At 51.3% G+C, this 20,991-nt stretch overlaps 1 protein-coding gene and 1 pseudogene across 1 annotated transcript; one reads left to right on the top strand and one right to left on the bottom strand.

Annotated features, from left to right (window-relative positions):
• Positions 1–5,986: 5,986 nt before the first annotated feature.
• Positions 5,987–20,586, top strand: Dll3 (delta like canonical Notch ligand 3). Its single transcript, XM_045134166.1, has 9 exons — positions 5,987–6,135; positions 6,256–6,537; positions 8,425–8,482; positions 10,112–10,354; positions 11,214–11,431; positions 12,764–12,986; positions 13,976–14,561; positions 17,808–17,857; positions 20,564–20,586. The coding sequence occupies exons 1-9, from the start codon at positions 6,070–6,072 to the stop codon at positions 20,584–20,586; spliced, it is 1,749 nt and encodes a 582-aa protein (XP_044990101.1). The 5' UTR covers positions 5,987–6,069.
• On the bottom strand, positions 16,648–17,398 carry LOC123454754 (annotated as a pseudogene).
• Positions 20,587–20,991: the final 405 nt, after the last annotated feature.

Genomic DNA, 20,991 nt, shown 5'->3' on the forward strand with positions numbered 1-20,991 from the left:
GGCCAGCAGCTTTTTACATGGGTCCTGGGGATCAAGCTCAGATCCTTGAGCCATGCAACAGGTGCTCTTGCACACTTACTCGCTGAGCCGTCTCCCCACACAACCCGGTTGGACCTTTTTACTTTGTCGAGGTAGGGTCCTGGTCAAGCCCAGGCTGACCTGGAGTTCACCCCTGTGTAGTATCATGGTGGCCTCAAACTCACTGCAATTCTACCTCTCTGCCTCATGAGTGCTGGGATTAAAGGCATGCACCACCATGCCAAGCTTTTTTCTTTAAAAAAAAAAAAAATAGGCTTGGTGGTGCATGACTGCTGAGCCATCTTCCTAAGCCTCAGGTTAGGTATGTTTAAGAGATCTTCCATGGTGTGCCCCTGCTCAGCCTCCAGAATGGAGTACTGGGATTACAAGTCTGCAACCCAACACCTGTCCCTGGTTTATCCTCACTGCCACCAAGGGCCTCTTATCTAGAGTGCTCACATCTGATCTGGTCTATTGTTTCCAGTGCATATTTGAGAGAATAGGTGCACCAGGGCCTCTTGCCATGCAAATGAATGCCAGATACATGTGCCACTTTGTGCATCTGGCTCTACATAGGTTCAGAGGACTTAAACCTGGGCCGTCAGGCTTTGTAAGCAAGTGCCTTTAACTGCTGAGACATCTCTCCAGCCCCTATTAAAGTTTTTCTTCAAGGTAGGGTCTTGTTGCAGTCAGGTTCACACTGCTGTCAGAAATCACCCAATCAAGAGAGGCTTGTGGGAAAAAAGGTTTGTTTTAACTTAACAGGCATGAGAGGAAGCGCCACGATGGAGGGGAAACAATGGCATGAGCAAAGGGTGGACATCACCCCCTGGTCAACATCAGGTGGATAATAGGAACAGGAGAGTGTTCCAAACATTGGCAAGAGGACACTGGCTATAACACCCATAAGCCCACCCCAACATTACACTGCCTCCAGGAGGATTTAATTTCCAATTGCCATCAGCTGGGGAGACTAGCATTCAGAATACTTAAGTTTATGGGGGACACCTGAATCAAACCACCACAGGTCTTATTCCAGCCCAGAATGGCCTTGATTCATGGAAATCCCACTTCAGCATCCTGTGTGCTGTGGTTTAAGAAGTGTGTGCTACCATGCCCGGTGGACTTCCTTTTTTTTTTTTTTTCATGTGTGGAAGCATGTATCAGGGTCACCTGCCACTGCAGGCAAATGACAGATGTTTTGCTCTCCTCCGTTTGCTCTGGCTTCACATGGGTGCTAAGAAGTTGAACCCAGACCAGCAGGTGCCTTTAACCCTGAGCCATCTCCTCAGCCTCAGCCTTCCTGTTTTAAGGAGGTCCAAGTGTAAGAGGAGGCCTCTGACTGCTTTACTTCACCTGTGGCTCAGAGTCCACAGTTGTGTGCTAAGGAAAGCAAAGATGGGGACAAGCTTGGTGTGGTGATGGGGTCCTGTATGGAGTTGTGGATCTCTGCCAGGGCGTTTGCCTGCCTCACTTCAGGGCCCTTTTGTTTGAGACAGTCTTGCTATGTAGTCCAGGCTGGCACTCCCACATGAGTGCACACACATCACAAATACACATGCATAAAAAGGGGAGAGGGTTGGAGAGATGGTTTAGTGGTTAAGGTATTTGTCTGTGAAACCAAAGGACCCAGGTTAGATTCCTCAGGACCCACGTAAGCCAGATGCACAAGGGAGCACATGTATGTGGAGTTTGTTTGCAGTGGCTGGAAGCTCTGGTGCGCCCATTCTCGCTTTGACAAATAAATAAACAAACAAATAAAAAGCCGGGTGTGGTGGCTCATGCCTTTAATCCCAGCACACGGGAGGCAGAGGTAGGAGGATTGCTGTGAGTTCGAGGCCACCCTGAGACTACGTAGTGAATTTCAGGTCAGCCTGGGCTAGACTCTACCTCAAAAAAACAAAAAAAGGGCTGGAGAGATGGCTTAGCGGTTAAGCGCTTGCCTGTGAAGCCTAGGACCCCGGTTCGAGGCTCAGTTCCCCAGGTCCCACGTTAGCCAGATGCACAAGGGGGCGCATGCGTCTGCAGTTCGTTTGCAGAGGCTGGAAGCCCTGGCGTGCCCATTCTCTCTCTCTCCCTCTATCTGTCTTTCTCTCTGTGTCTGTCGCTCTCAAATAAATAAATAATTTTTTAAAAAAAAAGGACAAGTGATGAAGATATGCTATTTTAGATTAGACAAAAATTTTGGAAGGCCTCTTGGGAAATATGTGTGTGTGTGTGTGTGTGTGTGTGTGTGTGTGTGTGTGAGCAAAGCCCAGAATGAAAAGAAGGAAGACCATGGGGATAGCGGGTACTCCAGGCATGATCACCTGAGGGCCTTCTCAGTCGCTTTTCCAGCCACTCATATGCTTTCCCCCAGGAACTCTGTGCCTCACCTCCTGGCATCCTTTAGATCTTAGCTCAGACATCATATCAGCCCAGCCCTCTTTGATTAGTACATAAGGGAAAAATCTTAAACAGCCCAAAAGATTTTTGGAAATCTCTTAAAATAGGTTTCTCATATGAGACACAAGTTAATAGAGAGCTGAAGAGATGGCACTTGCCATCAATTTTGCATTGAATTGCATTCAATTTCCCAGTACCCAGGGAAAACCAAATGCACAAGGTGGCATATGCATCTGGAGTTCATTTGCAGTAGCTAGAGACCCTGGGACACCCATTCTCTGCTTGTCTGCCTTTCTCTCTTAAATAGATAAAACATTTTTTTTTTTTAGAAAAACACCTGTCAAGCCTAGCTGTTTTACTCACCTGGCAATGTTGGGGATTGAACCTATGGTCTTGTGGGTGCTAGACAAGGGTTGGTTTTTGTTTTGTTTTTAATATATTTTTTTTTAATTTTCAAACAGAGTGGGGAGAGAGCAAGAGAGAGAATGGTTGTTTCAGGGCCTCCAGCTACTGTAAATGAATTCCAGATGTATGTGCCACTTTGTGCATCTGGCTTTACATGAGTACTGGGGAATTGAACTTGGGTCAGTAGGCTTTGCAGGCAAGCACCTTAACTGTTGAACTGAACCATCTATGTAGCTCTTTTTTTTTTTTTTTTTTTTTTTTTGAGGTAGGGTTTCACTGTAGTCCAGACTGACCTGGAATTCACTATGTAGTGTCAGGGTGGCCTTGAACTCATAGTGATCCTCCTACTCCTGCCTTCCAAATGCTGGGATTAAAAGTGTGAGCCACCACATCCACCTTTCTTTCTTTCTTTCTTTTTAATATTCATTTGTTTATAAGAGAGAGAGAATGAGCATACCAGGGCCTCTAGCCACTGCAGACACATGCGCGACCATGTGCATCTGGCTTAAGTGGGTTCTGGGGAATTGAACAGGGGTCTTTAGGCTTCACAGGCAAGTGCCTTAACCGCTAAGCCTTCTCTCCAGCCCTCTTTTTTTTTTTTTTAAATGAGAGAGAATTGGCATGCCAGCGCCTCCAGCCACTGCAATCAAACTCTAGACGCATGTGTCATCTTGTGCATGTGGCTTAGATGGGATATGGGGAGTCAAACATGGGTCCTTAGGCTCACAAGCAAGTGCCTTAACTACTAACCCATCTCTCTAGCCCCTCTTTCTCCCTCCACCCCCCAGGTAGGGTCTCACTCTAGCCCAGACTGACCTGAATTCACTATGTAGTCTCAGGGTTGCCTTGAACTCACAGTGATCCGCCTACCTCTGCCTCCCAGTGCTAGGATTAAAGGTGTATGCCACTGCCTCCGGCACCCTCTTGTTTTTGAAACAAGTTTTCATGATGTAGTTTGGCTAGCCTCAAACTTGTAACAATCCTCCTGAGTGCTGGAATTATGGGTGTAAGCCACTACTACTGGTTTTTAAAATTAATTTGTGTTACTGAGGATAGAAGCCAGGGCTTTTTAACATGCTAGATACACACTTTACCATGGAGTTACGTCTCCAACCCAATCACATATCTTTTTCCTCCCTCCCTTCCTGAGACAGAGTTCTCCTAGAACTCACTATGCAGTCAAGGCTGGCCTAGAAATATTTTTTAATTAATTAATTAATTTTATTTATTTGAGAGAGAAAGAGGTTGATAGAGAAACAGTGAGAGAATGGGCATGTCAGGGCTCTAGCCAATGCAAACAGACTCCAGATGTGTACTCCATCTTTTGCATCTGGCTTACATGGGTCCCAGGGAAACAAACCTGGATCCTTTGGCTTTGCAGGCAAAAGCCTTCACCACTAAGTCATCTCTCCAGCCCTGGCCTAGAAATATTGATTAGCACTTGACTGTGAAGTCTAAGGATCCTGGTTGGAGGCTCGGTTCCCCAGGACCCACATAAGCCAGATGCACAAGATGGCGCATGCATCTGGAGTTCATTTGCATTGGCTGGAGGCCCTGATGTGCCCATTTTCTCTCTCTCTCTCTCTGCCTCTTTCTCTCTCTGTCGCTCTCAAATAAATAAATAAATAAAGGAAATGTTGATCTACACACTCCCATTTCCCAGGTACTGGAATTACAGGGCCTGCAACATCGTGCCCAGCAAAATATAACTTGGAAGGCACTTGGGAAGCCAGGGGAGGCTGTATGCAAAGGAAGGATCTGGTGAAATTTGTGCTTGGTCAGGGCCAGGAACGCCTAGGCATAGGTGAGGAGCAGAGTCAGGATAGAGGAACCCGGGTGTGTGTGTGTGTGTGTGTGTGTGTGTGTGTGCTGTGAAAACTCTGAAGGAGTTAGGGGGGCAGCATCTGAATGGGAAAGGAGTGGAAAGACTCAAGTCTCTGCCCAGCATCCTTCCCACTGCTCCCAGGTCTTGAACTTCCGATCCTCGTGCTTCCACCTCCCAAGGGCTAGGATTACAGGTCATGCATCATCACACCTAGTACACTGGCTTTCTTTCATCCACTTGAACAATTCCTGGCCATGACTATGCCTTGCTCTGGCTTAACTACCGTCTACCAAACAAATATGGGTATTATTAATTCGACCTGTATTTTTTCCATAAAATTATTAGCTTGAAATATTAAGTTATTTTACAGCAGGAAGAGAAGAAAAAAGTGTCTTTCATCTCAGTGGCTTTGCCCAGTGCCTGGAACAGAGGTTGTGAGCACGAGTGAGCATCTGTTCCTGTCTGGCTTTATTTGCCCCCATCCTGGAATACTAAAGGGCTCCTGGGCGGCGAGTGAGTGCGCCACGTTTTATCTAGGGTGGTAGAGCGGGCCCTCAAGTACGTGGAAACTTAATTTCCTCTCCGTTTGCCCCTCACACCTTCTGAAGACCAAACGGGTGGCCCAGCTGCAGTCTGGGGGATGGGGTGGGGAGGGGAGGGGCGCAGCCGCCCGGCAGATGGCTACATTTACATACAGCTGGGAGTCCCCTCCAGGCAGGCGTCTGGTGGCCCTGGTGACGAGCGGTTTGGGAGAAGGCTTTGTTTTGGGGAAGGGGATGGACACACACACACACACACACACACACACACACGTCCACAAAGAACCCGGGATCTTCATATTCACTCCCAGTGACAACAGTGGACCTCCCAACCCTAGTCAGCTGGCACGCACACATATAATGCACGCACACACATGCACACACGCATGCAGCCAGCCGCAGCACCTAGCCCAGAGCCCAGTCCCGGTTCACAAGGACCCTACAGTGGACGTCCATTAAAAGCCCGCGTGCGCACAGAGATGCAGGCGAGCAAGTAGCCAGAGCTTCGCACACCGTGGCACCCTCATCTACACCTGCGTCCATCTCCCACGCAGGTGTACGTGGCACGGAGACTGTGTGTACAACGCCTCAGTCATGTTAACCGAGCCACACGGTCTCGCTGGCAGACCCACAGTGACAGTCACCTTCACCCTCACTGATACACACGCACACCGGCTTAACCGCTCTCGGGATGACTCCTCACCACGACAGCCCTACACCGCCTCTCAAAGTCGCTGTGCTCCGTGTCCCTTCTTCCCTGGCGACCCCCTCCCCGGGGTCCCCTGGAGCTCTGCGGACCGCCGGCTGGAGGGGCGGGGCGTCCCTCACATATAAGGCTTCGCAGCCACGACTCCCAAGACCCCCGCACCCCTATCGAAGGCCACGTTTTCCCCGAGGATGTCCTGGCTCCTTCCGCAGTTTCTGTCCCAAACCGTGATCCCGGCGCTCCTTCTCCTTCCCCAGGTCAGACCAGGCGGGAGATGGATCGCACAGGGACGTCCTGGGGGCCAGGGGGTGGCGGTCAGAAGCCGGGGTTCCCCGCCGCCGCACGCATCCCTCACTCCGTGGCCCTCTCCGCCTCAGGCACTGCCGGCCGGGGTCTTCGAGCTGCAGATCCACTCTTTCGGACGGGGACCAGGCCCAGGAACTTCACGGTCCCCCTGCAGCGCCCGGGGCCCTTGCCGCCTGTTCTTCAGGATCTGCCTGAAGCTGGGGGTCTCAGAGGAGGCCGCGGAGGCTCCGTGCGCCCTGGGCGCGGCGCTGAGAGCGCGCGGACCTTTCCATGCCGAGCGGCCCGGAGCCCCCGCCGCCGCCCTGCCGCTGCCCGACAACCTCCTGCGCGTGCCCTTCCGCGATGCCTGGCCGGTGAGCCCAATTCTGCCACCCCCGTCTTCACTCCTTTCTTTCCTGCAGCCTCCAGGAGGTGGCAGGGGCAGGTTCTCGGAGCCTTCCCACCGTCTCAGACGCACATTCCCAGACTTCTCAACCTTACCCGACTGGGACCCAGAAAGTTCTGACCTCAGCTTGGTTTCTGGGGACTCCTCCCAACCCCATATTCCTAGAACTCCAAACCCACTATATGGAAAACCAAAACCCACAGAACTCTACCTTATCTTGGGTCCTAGGGGATGTGGAAAAATTAGGCTCTTAAATTTTCTTTCTTCCTTCCTTTCTTTCCCTCTCTCTCTCCCTTCCTCCCTCTCCCCCCCCCCCAGATTAATTTTTTGAGGCAGGATCTCAATCTAGCTCAGGCTGACCTGGAATTCACTATGTAGTCTCAGGGTAACCTCGAACTCTTGGCAATCCTCCTATCTCTGCCTCCCAAATGCGGAGATTACACGCCCGGCTTCTTTTGTTATTTTTTAAAAATAATTTTATTTATTTGCAAATAGAGAGACAAAGAGAATGGGTATGCCAGGGCCTCTAGCTGCTGCAAATGAACGCCAGACGCATGTGCCACTTTGTTCATCTGGCTTTATGTGGGTACAGGGGAATCAAACCCTGGCCGTTAGGCTTTGCAACCAAGTGCCTTAACCTCTAAGCCATCTTTCCAGCCCTGTTGTTGTTGTTATTATTATTATTATTATTATTATTATTATTATTTTATTTTTTTTTCTTTTTGGTTTTTTGAGGTAGGGTCTCACTCTGGCTCAGGCTGACCTGGAATTCTCTATGTAGTCACAGGTGGCCTCGAACTCTCGCAGATCCTCCTACCTCTGCCTCCCGAGTTCTGGGATTAAAGGCGTGCGCCACCACGCCCGGCTCTAGCCCTGTTATTTTTGTTTTGTGGTTTTATTTTATTTTATTTTTGAGACAGAGTGTACATAACCCAAGCTGTCCTAGATTCATTACATAGCGTACCTACCTCCACCTCCTATTGGATTTCCTTCATGGTTCATCTTTTTTATTTGAGAGAGAGAGAGGATGGGCGCCCCAGGGCCTTCAGCCGCTGCAAACGAACTCCAGATGCGTGTGTCCCCTTGTGCGTATGTGTGCTTGCATCACTGCATCTGGCTTATGTGGGACCTGGAGATTCAAACATGATTTCTTAGGCTTCGCAAGCAAGTGCTTTAAAGGCTAAGCCATCTCTCCAGTCCTGGGTTCCCCATTTAAAAAAATATATTTATTTGACAGAGAAAGAAGGGGGGAGAGAGAGAGAGAGAATGGGCATACCAAGGCCTCCAGCCACTGCAAATGAAGTCCAGATTCATGCACCACCTTGTGCATCTGGCTTGCATGGGTCCTGAGGAATTCCTTTGGCTTTGCAGGCAAGTGCCTTAACCATTAAGTCATCCCTCCAGCCCTGGGTTCCCCATTTTTATTGTTGGATCTCTTTGCACCTAGAGGCCCTCCCAGAGGCTGTCCTGGGAACCACTATTTTCTCATTTTTTCCAACCTCAGTTCTTCCAGTTAGCACCTGTATTCATTACTTTCACACACACACCCAACCCTAGGGATTTCACAACTTTTTTTTTTTTCAAGGTAGGGTCTTACTGTAGTTCAGGCTGACCTGGAATTAGTCTCAGAGTGGCCTCAAACACAATTTTTTTTTTTTTTTGAGACAAAGTTTTGTGGCCTTGAACTAGCAACACTTCTCCCTCAGCCTCCTGAGTCCTGGGATTACAGGCACCAGCCAAGCCACCTGGCACAAAATCTGCTTTTGAGGGACTCAAGTAGGTAGTATTTGGAATTAGGAGTGAATTGTTTACCTAGATCTGTCTTCTCTCTTCTTCCCCTTCTCCATCAAACCAGGGCACCTTCTCCTTCATCATTGAAACCTGGAGAGAACAGCTGGGAGACCAAGCTGAAGGTGGGTGTCTTCAGTCTTGGTGCTTTGTTGGGGAATGTGGAGCATGGCATGGGGTCCAGTCCGGGCTGGCTGGAAGACTGGAGCACTCATGCAGCTGCTGAGCTCTGTCATCACATGTCATGTCACATCAGGTCATGCCGTCACAGCTCCTGTAGCGTGACTGAAGATGGTTTTCAGACTTTCCCACCAAGTACCTTTAACTGCTGAGCCATCTCCCTACTTTATTTTTTATTATTTTTTTCCTTGGTTTTCTAGGTAGGGTCTGTCTCTAGCCCAGGCTGGCCTAGTATCCACTATGTAGTCTCAGGGTGGCCTCGAACTCATGGCAGTCCTCCTACCTCTGCCTCGTAAGTGCTGGGATTAAACACGTGCGCCACCACGCTTGAACCTATTTTATTTTTTGAAATAGGGTCTTGAATTCTGTGTAGCCAAGGATGGACTACAGGCTTGTGCCACTACACCTGGTTCACTTGGTATTCCCAGGGATGGAGCCCAGGGTTTCCTGCATGTTAGGCAGGCACTCTATTTGCTGAGCCTCACTCACAGCAATTTTTTTTGTTTTGTTTTGTTTTTCGAGGCAGAGTCTCATTCTGACCCAGGCTGACCTGGCATTAATCATGTAGTCTCGGTGGCCTAGAACTCAGTGATCCTTCTACCTCCGCTTCCCGAGTGCTAGGATTAAAGTCATGCACCACCATGCCTGGCTTCTTTTCTTTTCTTTTAACTATTTGAGACAGAAGAAAGATGCAAGCAGAGAGAGAGAATGGGTGAGCCAGGGCCTCCAGCCACTGCAGAGGAACACCAGATGCTTGTACCACTTTTTACATCTGACTTTTTTTTTTTTTTTGAGGTAGGGTCTCACTAGCTCAGGCTGACCTGGAATTCACTATGTACTCTCAGGGTGGCCTCGAACTCATGGCAATACCTACCTTTGCCTCCTGAGTGCTGGGATTAAAGGCACACCTGGCTTTTTTTCTCTCCCTCTCTCCCTCCCTCCTTCCCTCCCTCCCTCCCTCCTTTGTTTCTTGAATGTGCACACTAGGGCCTCTAGCCACTGCAAATGAACTCCAGACATATGCACCACCTTGTGCATCTGGCTTACCTGGGTCCTGGGGAATCGAACCTAGGTCCTTTGGCTTTGCAGGCAAGCGCCTTAACCGCTAAGCCATATCTCTAGCTCTACATCTGGTTTTATGTGGGAGCTGGGGAATTGACCGCACACCATCAGGCTTTGCAAGCAAGTGCCTTGAACCGCTGAGCCATCTCTCCAGCCCCTGTTTGCTTTTTTTATTTATTTTTGATTTTTCGAGGTGGGGTCTCGCTCTAGCCCAGGATGGTTCACTCTGTAGTCTCTTAGGAGGGCCCCGAACTCACGGAGATCCTCCCTCTGCCTCCTGAATGCTGGAACTAAAGGCGTGTGCCACCACGCCCGGCTGTGTTGTATGATTTCTGAAACTAGATGGGGTGTTACATTATGGGGTGGCAAGGTATAGGTCCCCGGGTGCATCAGGGGAGCCAACAGAGGGTCCCACCATGTCAGGGCTCCATAAAGGGTGCAGCGCCTTGCCAAGAGGGGTGGGATGTCGGTGCCTGGCTCTGAGTCCCCAGCGCTCTCCCTTCTTCCCGCAGGCCCGGCCTGGGGCTTGCTGGCACGCGTGGCCGGCCGGCGGCGCCTGGCCGCAGGGGCTCCGTGGGCCCGGGACGTCCAGCGCGCAGGTGCCTGGGAGCTGCGCTTCTCTCACCGCGCCCGCTGCGAGCCGCCCGCCGGAGGGGCCGCGTGCGCGCGCATGTGCCGCTCGCGCAGCGCCCCCTCGCGGTGCGGCCCGGGACTGCGCCCCTGCGCGCCCCCCGAGGACGCTTGCGAGGAACCGCGTGAGTGCCCTCATCCATCCTCCTGCGCCCCCTGCTGCAAACCAGCTGCTGACTTCAGAGAACCGGGGGCCTTCCGGGCTCCTTCCCCAGCTCCATCCATGCTCATATGGGAAATGAGCACCCTAGGGTTCTCGCCAGCCTCCTTCCTCTTTCCAGCATGCTCCTTGTCCATGTTGTCCATATATATATATGGAGAGAGAGAGAGAGAAGAAGAAGGAGGAAGAGGAGGAGGAGGAGGAAGAAGAAGATAGGGAATAGGCATGCCAGGGCTTCAGCTGCTGCAGATGAACTACAGACGTGTGCACCACTTTGTCATCTGGCTTATGTGTGTCCTGGAGAATTGAACCTGGGTCCTTGGGCTTTACAGGCAAATGCCTTAATCGCTGAGCCATCTCTCCAGCTCTCTTTGTGGCTTTTTAAAGCTTGTCAAACCCCACCCCAAATTTCAGAGCACTACCAAGTGTCCTGAGATTCCTGGCTAATCTTCCCAAACTTGGATCTTACCTTCCCTGTTAGATCTGGCATCTCTCCCGAGTGACAGGTCCCCACCCTCCATCCCCCTTCCCAAGCTCACATTCTCCCTCGAAGTGTACAAACCCATGGCCAGCTGCCTGGGTTCAAATCCTCCTTCAGTTTCCTAGTTGTGCAGTTCACTTCCTTCTGTGATCCTGTTTCCTTGCCTGAAAATAGGAGGAGATGACAATGTTGTTTAGGCCAGACGTGGGTTGGGTCACAAGGATGAACCATAGTGCATATGTGGAGCTCAGAAACCTGTCTGCTTCTCATCTTCCTGACCAAACCTCCTCCAACATGGTGATGCTGATGCTCCCTTCCTCTGCCTCTTCTCTCTCCTCCACAGCAGCATGTCGAGCAGGCTGCAGCCCTGAGCACGGCTTCTGTGAGCAGCCTGATGAGTGCCAGTGCCGGGAGGGCTGGACTGGGCCCCTCTGCACGCTGCCTGTCTCCACTAGCAGCTGTCTGAACTCCAGAGCTCCCGCCTCAGCCAGCACTGGATGCCTTGCTCCTGGGCCAGGGCCCTGTGACGGGAACCCCTGTGCCAACGGAGGCAGCTGCAGCGTCAGTACCCCTATCCCACCTCATACAGATTTCCTCTTTTCTTGAGATATGGTCTCACTATGTAGCCCAGGCTGACCTCACGTTCACACCAGTCTTCCTGCCTCTGACTCCTCAAGCCTGGGCTTTTATAGGCATGCACCACCACATGATTGCTTAGAATTTTACTTCCAAGGCTCCCAGCGTCGCCTTTCTGGGCTTTGTTAACAGCTGGAAGGGGCTGTCAGGGACGGCTTCCAGAAGGTATCCAGCATCTGAAAATATGAAGGGTTAGGAGAGGGGACACTGAGGAGCAAAGGCTGAGTGGGCAGCACCCAAATGCAATGGTGGAGTCCCGTGGGCCACTGTGAGTTGAAGGTGCATGGAGGGGGAAGGCATCAGAGAAAGCTTCCTGGGGACTGACCCAGGACTGGGCATAGTTGAAGGTGCATGGAGGGGGAAGGCATCAGAGAAAGCTTCCTGGGGACTGACCCAGGACTGGGCATAGGGAGGTGAGTAGAGATGGCAGGCCAGGTGAGTGTCACGTAGGGGGCAAACACAGAGCTAGGAAGAGTAGAGCCCAGTGTGGGCTGCCTGGCACTGCCACCATGGAAGAGTGACACATAGGGGTCAAATTAGGGAGAGCCTGGGAAAGGGAGATCAGGAAGCCTTCATTGGTGAAGATGCAGCTTAGTGGCGGAGCACTTGCCTTGGTGAGGGCCTAGAGGCATGGGTCAGAGCTAATCTAGAACCCACAGTGAGGGGCTGGGGGCGTGGCTCAGAGGTAGAGCACTTGTCTAGAACCCACAGTGAGGGGCTGGGGGCGTGGCTCAGAGGTAGAGCACTTGTCTAGAGTCCACAGTGAGGGGCTGGGGGCGTGGCTCAGAGGTAGAGCACTTGTCTAGAACCCACAGTGAGGGGCTGGGGGCGTGGCTCAGAGGTAGAGCACTTGTCTAGAACCCACAGTGAGGGGCTGGGGGCGTGGCTCAGAGGTAGAGCACTTGTCTAGAACCCACAGTGAGTGGCTGGGGGCGTGGCTGAGCCCTAGAACACTAATCTGGAATCCACAGTGAGTGGCTTGGGTGTGGGTCAGTGGTGGAGCACTTTACCCATCTTTTGTGGAAGGTGCTGAGTTGCGTGGGAGGCAGCATGTGGTAGGACCAAGTATGGTAGGAACAACTCTCTGGCTTCAGGGTCTCCTCCTCCTGGGGTTCCACGTAGAGATGAAACATGGGTTGGGATGCGGGAGGCTTTAGTCTGAGGTCTGAACAAAGGCTACGCCCAGTGGTAGGGGACCACGAGGAGAATGCTGCTCCTCGCAGCCCCTCATCCAAAGCCAGCTTGCCTCTCCTTCAGGAAACAGCCAGCTCCTTCGAGTGCGCCTGTCCTCAAGGATTCTATGGGCTGCGTTGTGAGGTGAGCGGAGTGACATGTGCGGACGGACCCTGCTTCAATGGCGGCTTGTGTGTCGGGGGTGAAGATCCTGATTCTGCCTACGTCTGCCACTGCCCACCTGGTTTCCAAGGCTCCAACTGTGAGAAGAGGGTGGATCGGTGCAGCCTGCAGCCATGTCAGAACGGTGAGCAGACGGCCAGGGTGGCCAGGGATGGGGTGGGGTTGGGATCCCTGCATGGCCCAGATAGTCCTAGATGGGTATCCTGCCTTTTTACATCATGTAGCCGTACGACGGGGACGGAGCTCTACTCGCTCATCCCAGACAGGATTTTCCTATCTCGCATATATACTAATGAGAAACCCTAACCTAGACACTGAGGATACCCCAAAAGGTGAAATGAAAAGAAAAACCAATGGGAGAAAGAGCCCTGGTGGTGCCCAGTCTCTGCCCACGAGGGAAATCGTGGTAGGGGGAGATGAAATACAAAGGAGAGGGATAGGTCATTGTGCTAGGTGGCTGGTTCCTGTCCATCCGTGCACTTGGGAGGGAAGAGAAGGCAAGACGGGGCTAGGGAGATAGGTTAGCGGTTAAGGCGTGGGCCTGCGAAAACTAACGACCCGAATTCAGTTCCCCAGTACCCACGTAAAGCCAGATACCCAATGTGGCGCATACATCTGGAGTTTGTTTGCAGCAGCTGGGCGCCTTGGCACACTGTCTGTCTCTGTCTCTGTCTCTCTCTCTCTCTCTTTGGTTTTTCGAGGTAGGGTCTCACTCTAGCCCAGACTGACCTGGCATTCACTATGTCGTCTCAGGGTGGCCTCGAACTCATGGCTATTCTCCTACCTCTGCTTCCCCAGTGCTGGGATTAAAAGCGTGCGCCACCACGCTCGGCCTCTCTATTTTTCTGTGCTTGCAAATAAATAAATAAAAGCATGGGCTGGAGAGAAGGCCAGAAGGTCTTGAGTTTGAGGCCAGTCTTAGGCTACATACTGAGCCCTGTCTCTGAAACAAGAAGGGAAAAGGCACTGAGCTGTGGGCAAGAGGACGCTCCAGGCGCACTGCCAGAGCGCGGTCCCTGGGAGATGGAGGGCCGTGGCGGGGGTGTGTGTGTGGGGGTGTCAGAGATGCTGTGGCACCCCACCAACCGACCGACCGACGCCCCTTCTCCGCAGGCGGCCTCTGCCTGGACCTGGGCCACGCCCTGCGCTGCCGCTGCCGCCCGGGCTTCGCGGGCGCCCGCTGCGAACACGACCTGGACGACTGCGCGGGCCGTGCCTGCGCCAACGGTGGCACGTGCGTGGAGGGCGGGGGCGCGCGCCGCTGCTCGTGCGCGCTGGGCTTCGGCGGCCGCGACTGCCGGGAGCGCGCCGACCCGTGCGCCGCCCGCCCCTGCGCGCACGGCGGCCGCTGCTACGCCCACTTCTCGGGCCTCGTGTGCGCCTGCGCGCCCGGCTTCATGGGCCCGCGGTGCGAGTTCGCGGCGCGCGCGGAGGGCGCGGGCGGGTCGCCCGAGGCCGCGTCGGAGACGGGGCCAGGCGGCGCGCGGCGCTCCTTCCTGCCTCCCGCCCTGGGGCTGCTGCTGGCCGCGGGCCTGGCCGGCGCCGCGCTCGTGCTGGTCCACGTGCGCCGCCGAGGCACCGGCGCCGCCGACGCTGCGTCCCGCCTCCTGGCCGGGACCCCGGAGCCCGCGTCGCATGCGCTCCCCCGCGACGCTCCCAACAACCTAAGGGGCCCCGAGGGGTGCAGGGATGGCCCGAGGTGAGGGCTGCCCGCCAGGCCTCGTCGCTGTTGGCCGCGTGCCTCGACTTCCATTGCGCGATGCATCTTCCCGATTCGAACCCACCCCTCTAAGCACCTCGTTCGTGATGGGCTCTTTTCAGGCATCCTCTTGGCTGGCTGTGGGTTCCTTTTTCCTTCATCGGTAGGGGAAACAAGAAATGAGGGCTGAAGGGATGGCTTAGAGGTTACGGCGCGTGCCTGCAAAGCCAAAGGACCCAGGTCCGATTCCCCATGACCCACGTGAACGAGATGCAAAAGGGGGCGTATGCATGTGGAGTTTGAGATCGGTTGCAGCGGCTGGAGGCCCTGATGCACCCATTCTCTCCCTCTGTCTGGAAAAAAAAAAAGCATAAAGAAGGAGATTGCTCAGTGGTTAAAGGCGCTTTACTTGAAAACCCATCACCCATGTAAAAGATGCAGAAAGTAGCATTCACATCTGGTGTTTACAGTGTGCAAGAGACCTTGGCCAGCTCATACACACACAGACACGTGCAAATATATTTTCCTAAAAAGGCAAGAGCTGGTTAAAACCTTGCATGCAAACCTTGACAAACCGAGTTTGATACCCCTGTATGCACCTAAAGCCAGATGCACAAAGTGACGTATATGTTCGGAGTGTGTCCTGTTGAGTCCATATTTCTTTCTCTTCACGAATAAATAATATTTTCTAATTCACAAGTTTCATACTCATAAAAAAAAAAAAAGAGCCGGGTGTGGTGGCGCACACCTTTAATCCCAGCACTCAGGAGACAGAGGTAGGAGGATTGCTGTGAGTTCGAGGCCACCCTGAGACTACATAGTGAAGTCCAGGTCAGCCTGGGCTACAGCGAGACCCTACCTCAAAAAAAATTAATAAAGGGCTGGAGAGTTGGCTTAGCGGTCTAAGCGCTTGCCTGTGAAGCCTAAGTACCCGGGTTCGAGGCTTGATTCCCCAGGACCCACGTTAGCCAGATGCACAAGGGGGCGCTCGCGTCTGGAGTTCCTTCGCAGTGGCTGGAAGCCCTGGCATGCCCATTCTCTCTCTGCCTCTTTTTCTCTCTGTTGCTCTCAAATAAATAAATAAAAATAAAATTTTAAAATAAAAAATAATTAAGTAAATTTTTAAAAAGAGGGCTGGAGAGATTGCTTAGTGGTTAATGAGCTTGCCTGTGAAGCCTAAGGACCCAGGTTAAATTCCCCAGTACCCACGTAAGCCTGATGCACAAGGTTGCTTACATGCATCTGGATTTATTTACAGTGGTTGGAGGCCCTTTTATGCCCGTTCTCTCTCTATTTGCCTCTTTCTCTCAAATAAACTATTATATTTTGAAAATTAATTGAGATATTTAATAGACAGTGCAAACCATAATTTCATCTGAATATAAATGTATGCATATGTTTCCAATGAGTTATCTATCAGTTATCACAAACAGCAACAAGGACCTTAGAGCTATGTTAGAAAACTGTATAGCTGGAATTTAATTCTAACAATCTCACTTGCTCTCAAGAGAACACATCCATTTCAAATCAGTGTCACAAACTCCGAAAGACCAGGGAGGTGAGAATAAGGAGGGCCAGGGTGGTAAATACAAGGGCCAGAACACGTGACAGACAGAAACACAGCTCTTGAGAAAACAAAAACCAGATGTGTTATTACAGCTAAGGACAAGGAAAAGCCTATGGCTTTTAAAGAACGATTTTTCTGCCAGTACCATACAAGTCTTACAAAGAGATGTGCGACAAGTCAACTTGACTTAAAGGAAAGGCTACGTTTTCCGATCATTTCAACTGCACACGGTCAACCCCTTCCATTGAGGATTTAGCAGTGGAGTTAGCGTAGTCCAGAAGCTCAATGTTGGATTTGCAAATACAGTTTATTTTACAGAAATTCGACATCATAAACAGCAGACACCTCCCACCCGCCGCCCGCCCCACTGGGCGCAGACCATGCTGTGCGAGCGTGAGCAGTGATGCGGCCTTCTGCGGTGAAGTGAGAGTCCAGCGCTGGAGGCTGCCCGCGCCGCGTTCTGCCTGCCCTGAGCGCACACGCACGCTTGCGCCTGCCCGCCACACAGGCCACAGTCTGTCTGGACCCAGCCTGTGCTGGACCAGTTACATAGATCCGGCCCAGTTCTCCAATTCCTTTATGTCGTCATCTTCCTCTTCCTTCTTCTTGGTGGGTTTGGATGGAAGGGATACAGAGAGAACACTTGGTAGCGGGACTGTTTCGGGTCCACTGATCTCCAGCAAATTCTTGTCTGGCTCCTCCTGTTCTAGTTCTTCTAATTACGCCATGAGTTCATCCTCATCGAACTCTTCTTCTCCAAAGCCTACAGGTTTGGAAATGGCTGTGGAAATCTCCTCTGCAAGTTCTTGCTGGTCGGCAATGTCCTGCATTAGCTCATCAACTTTATCGATGTCCATGTTGTCGTGGGCAGCCTTCATGGCCTTTGCTGCATAGCCCATGTTCTTGAGCACCTGCGTGTTGGTGTTGGCATTCTCCAGGGCTTCCCGCTGGAACTCAATGGTTGACAGGGTACCATCAATCTGTGCCAGCTGCTTCTCATACCTCTTCTTGCGCTTCAGTGCTTGGAGGGCAGCGCGCTTGATTTTGGTGCCGTGTTTCTTGGCGGCCATCAGCTCCTGCTCGATCTTTTTCTCCAAGAACTCCTGCTTCTTGCTTAGCATCTCCTCCGTGTCCCAAAGCCTCTGGATGGCTTCCTGGGGGGTCGGGCCGCCCTTGCCGGCCTTCCCCGCTCCAGCCCCGAACAGCTTCCCGAACACCGACATGGTTACCACTCGCCGCGCCGGCCTTCCGCCGCCCGCTCCGGCTCGGTCGGCTCGGCCCGGGCGCCCGCTCCCCCGCTCCCAGCCACGCCGCTCCTGCCGCCGCAGGCCTCTCCTCCGCCTCCGCCCCGCAGCTGGGCCCGGCCGCGCCACCTCCCTCCCACAGGCCCCTCAAATAAACCATTTTTAAAAATAAAGAAATAAGGGCTGGAGAGATTGTTTAGCGGTTAAGCGCTTGCCTAAGGACGTGGGTTCAAGGCTCCATTGCCCAGGACCCACGTTAGCCAGATGCACAAGGGGGCGCTCGCATCGTTTGCAGTGGCTGTAAGCCCTGGTACGCCCATTCTCTCTCTATCTGCCTCTTTCTCTCTCTCACTCCCAAATAAATAAAAATGAACAACAAAAACGAATTAAAAAAATAAAGAAATGAGAATTTAGGTCCGAATCTTCCTCCCACAGTTCACCTGTAGATTGGAATTGCCCTGAAGATGAAAAATCTCCAGCATTATGTCATATCTGCTATATATATATATGTATGTATATATATATATATATATATATATATATATATATATATATATATATATATATATATATATGTTCATGAGGGAGGCCATGCCTCTTGTTTCCACTCTGTGTGCATTGGGCACACCATACAGGCAGTGGAAGCACAGGATGCCCTTCCTAATACCTTGTTCTTTTTTCTTTTTCAGTCGGTAATTGGCCAGCAAGTCCCCGAGATTCTCTTGTTTCTGCTTCTTTGGCACGAGGATAACAGGCACACAGCACTGTACTATTTTTTTAATTTATTTACTTGACAGACAGGGGGAGAGAGAGAGATTGAGAGAGAGAATGAATATGGGAATGCCTTCCAGACTATGTAAACCAACTTCCAGATGCATGTGCCACTTTGTGCATCTGGCTTTACATGGGTGCTGGGGTATTGAATGCAAGTCTTCAGGCTTTGTAAGCAAGTGCCTTTAACTGCTGAGCCATCTCTCCAGCCCCTCCCTTTTTTAATGTGGGTGCTGGGGATCTGTACAGAGTCCTAATACTTGAGTGACAAGCACCTTACTGATTGAACCAGCTCTCCAGCCTCCCATTTTGGAGACAGAGTCGTGCTGTATGGCCCTGTCTGGCCTGGGACTCGCTGTGTTGATCAGACATAACATCCACAAAACTTTTACTGAAGATAACTGAAATTGCATAAGAAGTCTTTTCTAATTTTTCAACTTCTTGTGTTAAGCTATTTCAAAACAAAAGATTAAAATTTAAATGATATACATTATTAATCTTTTTTTGGTTTTTCAGGGATATGCCACCATGTCCAGCCTATTTAAAATATTTGAATGTAAGCTGGGCGTGGTGGTGCACGCCTTTAATCCCAGCACTCAGAAGGCAGAGGTAGGAGGATCGCTGTGAGTTCAAGGCTAGCCTGGGACTACATAGTGAATTTCAGGCCAGCTTGGGCTAAGTGAGATCCTACCTTGAAAAACCAAAAAAAAAATAATCAATAAAATAAAATATTTGAACGTGGGGCTGGAAAGATGGCTTAGCAGTTAAGCGCTTGCCTGTGAAGCCTAAGGACCCCGGTTCAAGGCTCCATTTCCCAGGACCCACGTTAGCCAGATGCACAAGGGGGCACACGCGCCTGGAGTTCGTTTGCAGTGGCTGGAAGCCCTGGAGTGCCCATTCTCTCTCCTGCCTCTTTCTCTGTCTGTTGCTCTCAAATAAATAAAAATAACAAAAAAATATTTGAATGTGGATGGCTCCATGGTTAAAAAGGTGCATCCACTTGCCCAAAACCTGCTGACTAGAGTTCAGAATCCCAGCACACTTGCATTTATAATCCCAACAAGCCTACAGAATGGAAGGCAGAGTCAAAAGATTCTGGAAGCTTGAGGGTCAGTTAGTCTGGCATTCCCAGTGGCAAACAAGGAGACTGTCTCAAGGTAGAAGGAGAGGACCTCAAGGTTGTCCTCTGACTGCTACACATGCACCTTAACATACGCAACCCATATATACACCCACCATACACACAAAATTGGCCAAGGGAACTCAGGCATGGGCCAGGGACCAGACAAGTCCCCAGTACAAGCATTTGGGTGTCCTTGCTGATAAGAGCTATGAATGGTGTAGACGTCTAGCAGCAACTGGGGTAAAAATGCATGTGGGGCCAGGCATGGTGGCGCACACCTTTAATTACAGCACTCGGAAGGACGAGGTAAGAGGATTGATTGCCAGAGTTCGAGGCCACCCTGAGAGTACATAGTGAATTCCAGATCAGCCTGAGCTAGAGCAAGACGTGACCTCAAGACAAACAAACAAACAAAAAAAGAAGCCTGTGAGACTAGAGAGATAGCTTCACCATTAAGGTGCTTGCCCGTGAATCCCAAGGACCCAGGTTCAATTCTCCAGGACCCACATAAGTCAGATGCACAAGGGGGCACATGTGTCTGGAATTTGTTTGCAGTGGCCCTGGGCATGCCCATTCTCTCCTCTCTGAAATCAATCAATAAATAAAAATATGCATATATAATATTTTATTGTTTATTTGACAGAGAAAGAGAGAGAATGAGTGTGCCAGGGCCTCCATCCGCTGCAAACCAACTCCCGATGCGTGTGCCCCCTTGTGCATCTGGATTTATGTGGGTCCTGGAGAATCAAACCTGGGTCCTTTGGCTTTGCAGGCAAATGCCTTAACCGCTAAGCCATCCCTCCAGCCCTAAAAATATATTTTTTAAGAGCATGCATTATTTCCCTCCAGGGAGACACACTTGTGTCTTAGTGTCTCGAGTTTTCATGGGGGCTTGGTTAAGTAGGCATGGTTGACATTGTGTGACCCAAGCCCTTACCATCAGTCACATCATTACCATAGACTAGTGTAGCCCCTAGCACGCTTTCCAAGAGGGACAGCCCAACTTAGCCATACCACCTAGGAGCCAAGGGCAGATGCTAGCGTCTTCTGATAACATCAATAACATCAATCCTTTTTTTTTTTTTTTTTTTTTTTTGCTTTTTCAAGGTAGTGTCTCACAATAGTCCACGCTGACCTGGAATTCACTGTTGTCTCAGGGTGGCCTTGAACTCACAATGATCCTCCTACCTCTGCCTCCCGAGTGCTGGGACTAAAGGCATTCGCCACCATGCCCGGCTAACATCAATCCTTTATCAGGTAGTGTGCTGCCTACAACACCTTCCAGTGTCTCCCACAGCCTCAGGGAGAGCCAACGAATAACCTGTTATGGCCACTGCTCCACCTTCGTCCCTCATCCACTTTGCTTTCTGTCTGTGCTCCAGCTCCTAGATGGAGCCAAGCTTGTCCCTCTGCCTCCTCCCTGCAAAGTCCTCCTTTACCTACCTCCAGTTCTTTGTCATTTTCACCAATTCCACATTTCCTGAGCTGGTGCTGCAAGCCAGGATTTCCTGTTGGATCAGAGGGGACAGCAAGGAAAGCAAGTCCTTACTCACCCTTGATAGCTCTCGGGGAGAACCCTTCTCAGAGTGGACACTCTGTAGGACCCTGGCACCTACTATTTCGAGTGTGAATCCTGACTCAGCTACTTACCAGCACCAAGTCCTAGGTGCACTGACATTCTCTGTGCTGGTTATCACTATTTTTCTCCAGTTTTTTGCTGCTGTC

Source organism: Jaculus jaculus, chromosome 14, assembly GCF_020740685.1.
Source record: "Jaculus jaculus isolate mJacJac1 chromosome 14, mJacJac1.mat.Y.cur, whole genome shotgun sequence".
Classification (NCBI taxonomy): Eukaryota; Metazoa; Chordata; class Mammalia; order Rodentia; family Dipodidae; genus Jaculus; species Jaculus jaculus.

Coding starts and splice junctions, on each gene's coding strand:
- Dll3 (XM_045134166.1), top strand. CDS start 6,070: ATGTCCTGGCTCCTTCCGCAGTTTCTGTCCCAAACCGTGATCCCGGCG. Junction 10,355..11,213: donor GGACGCTTGCGAGGAACCGC/GTGAGTGCCCTC, acceptor TCTCCTCCACAG/CAGCATGTCGAGCAGGCTGC. Junction 12,987..13,975: donor CCTGCAGCCATGTCAGAACG/GTGAGCAGACGG, acceptor CCTTCTCCGCAG/GCGGCCTCTGCCTGGACCTG.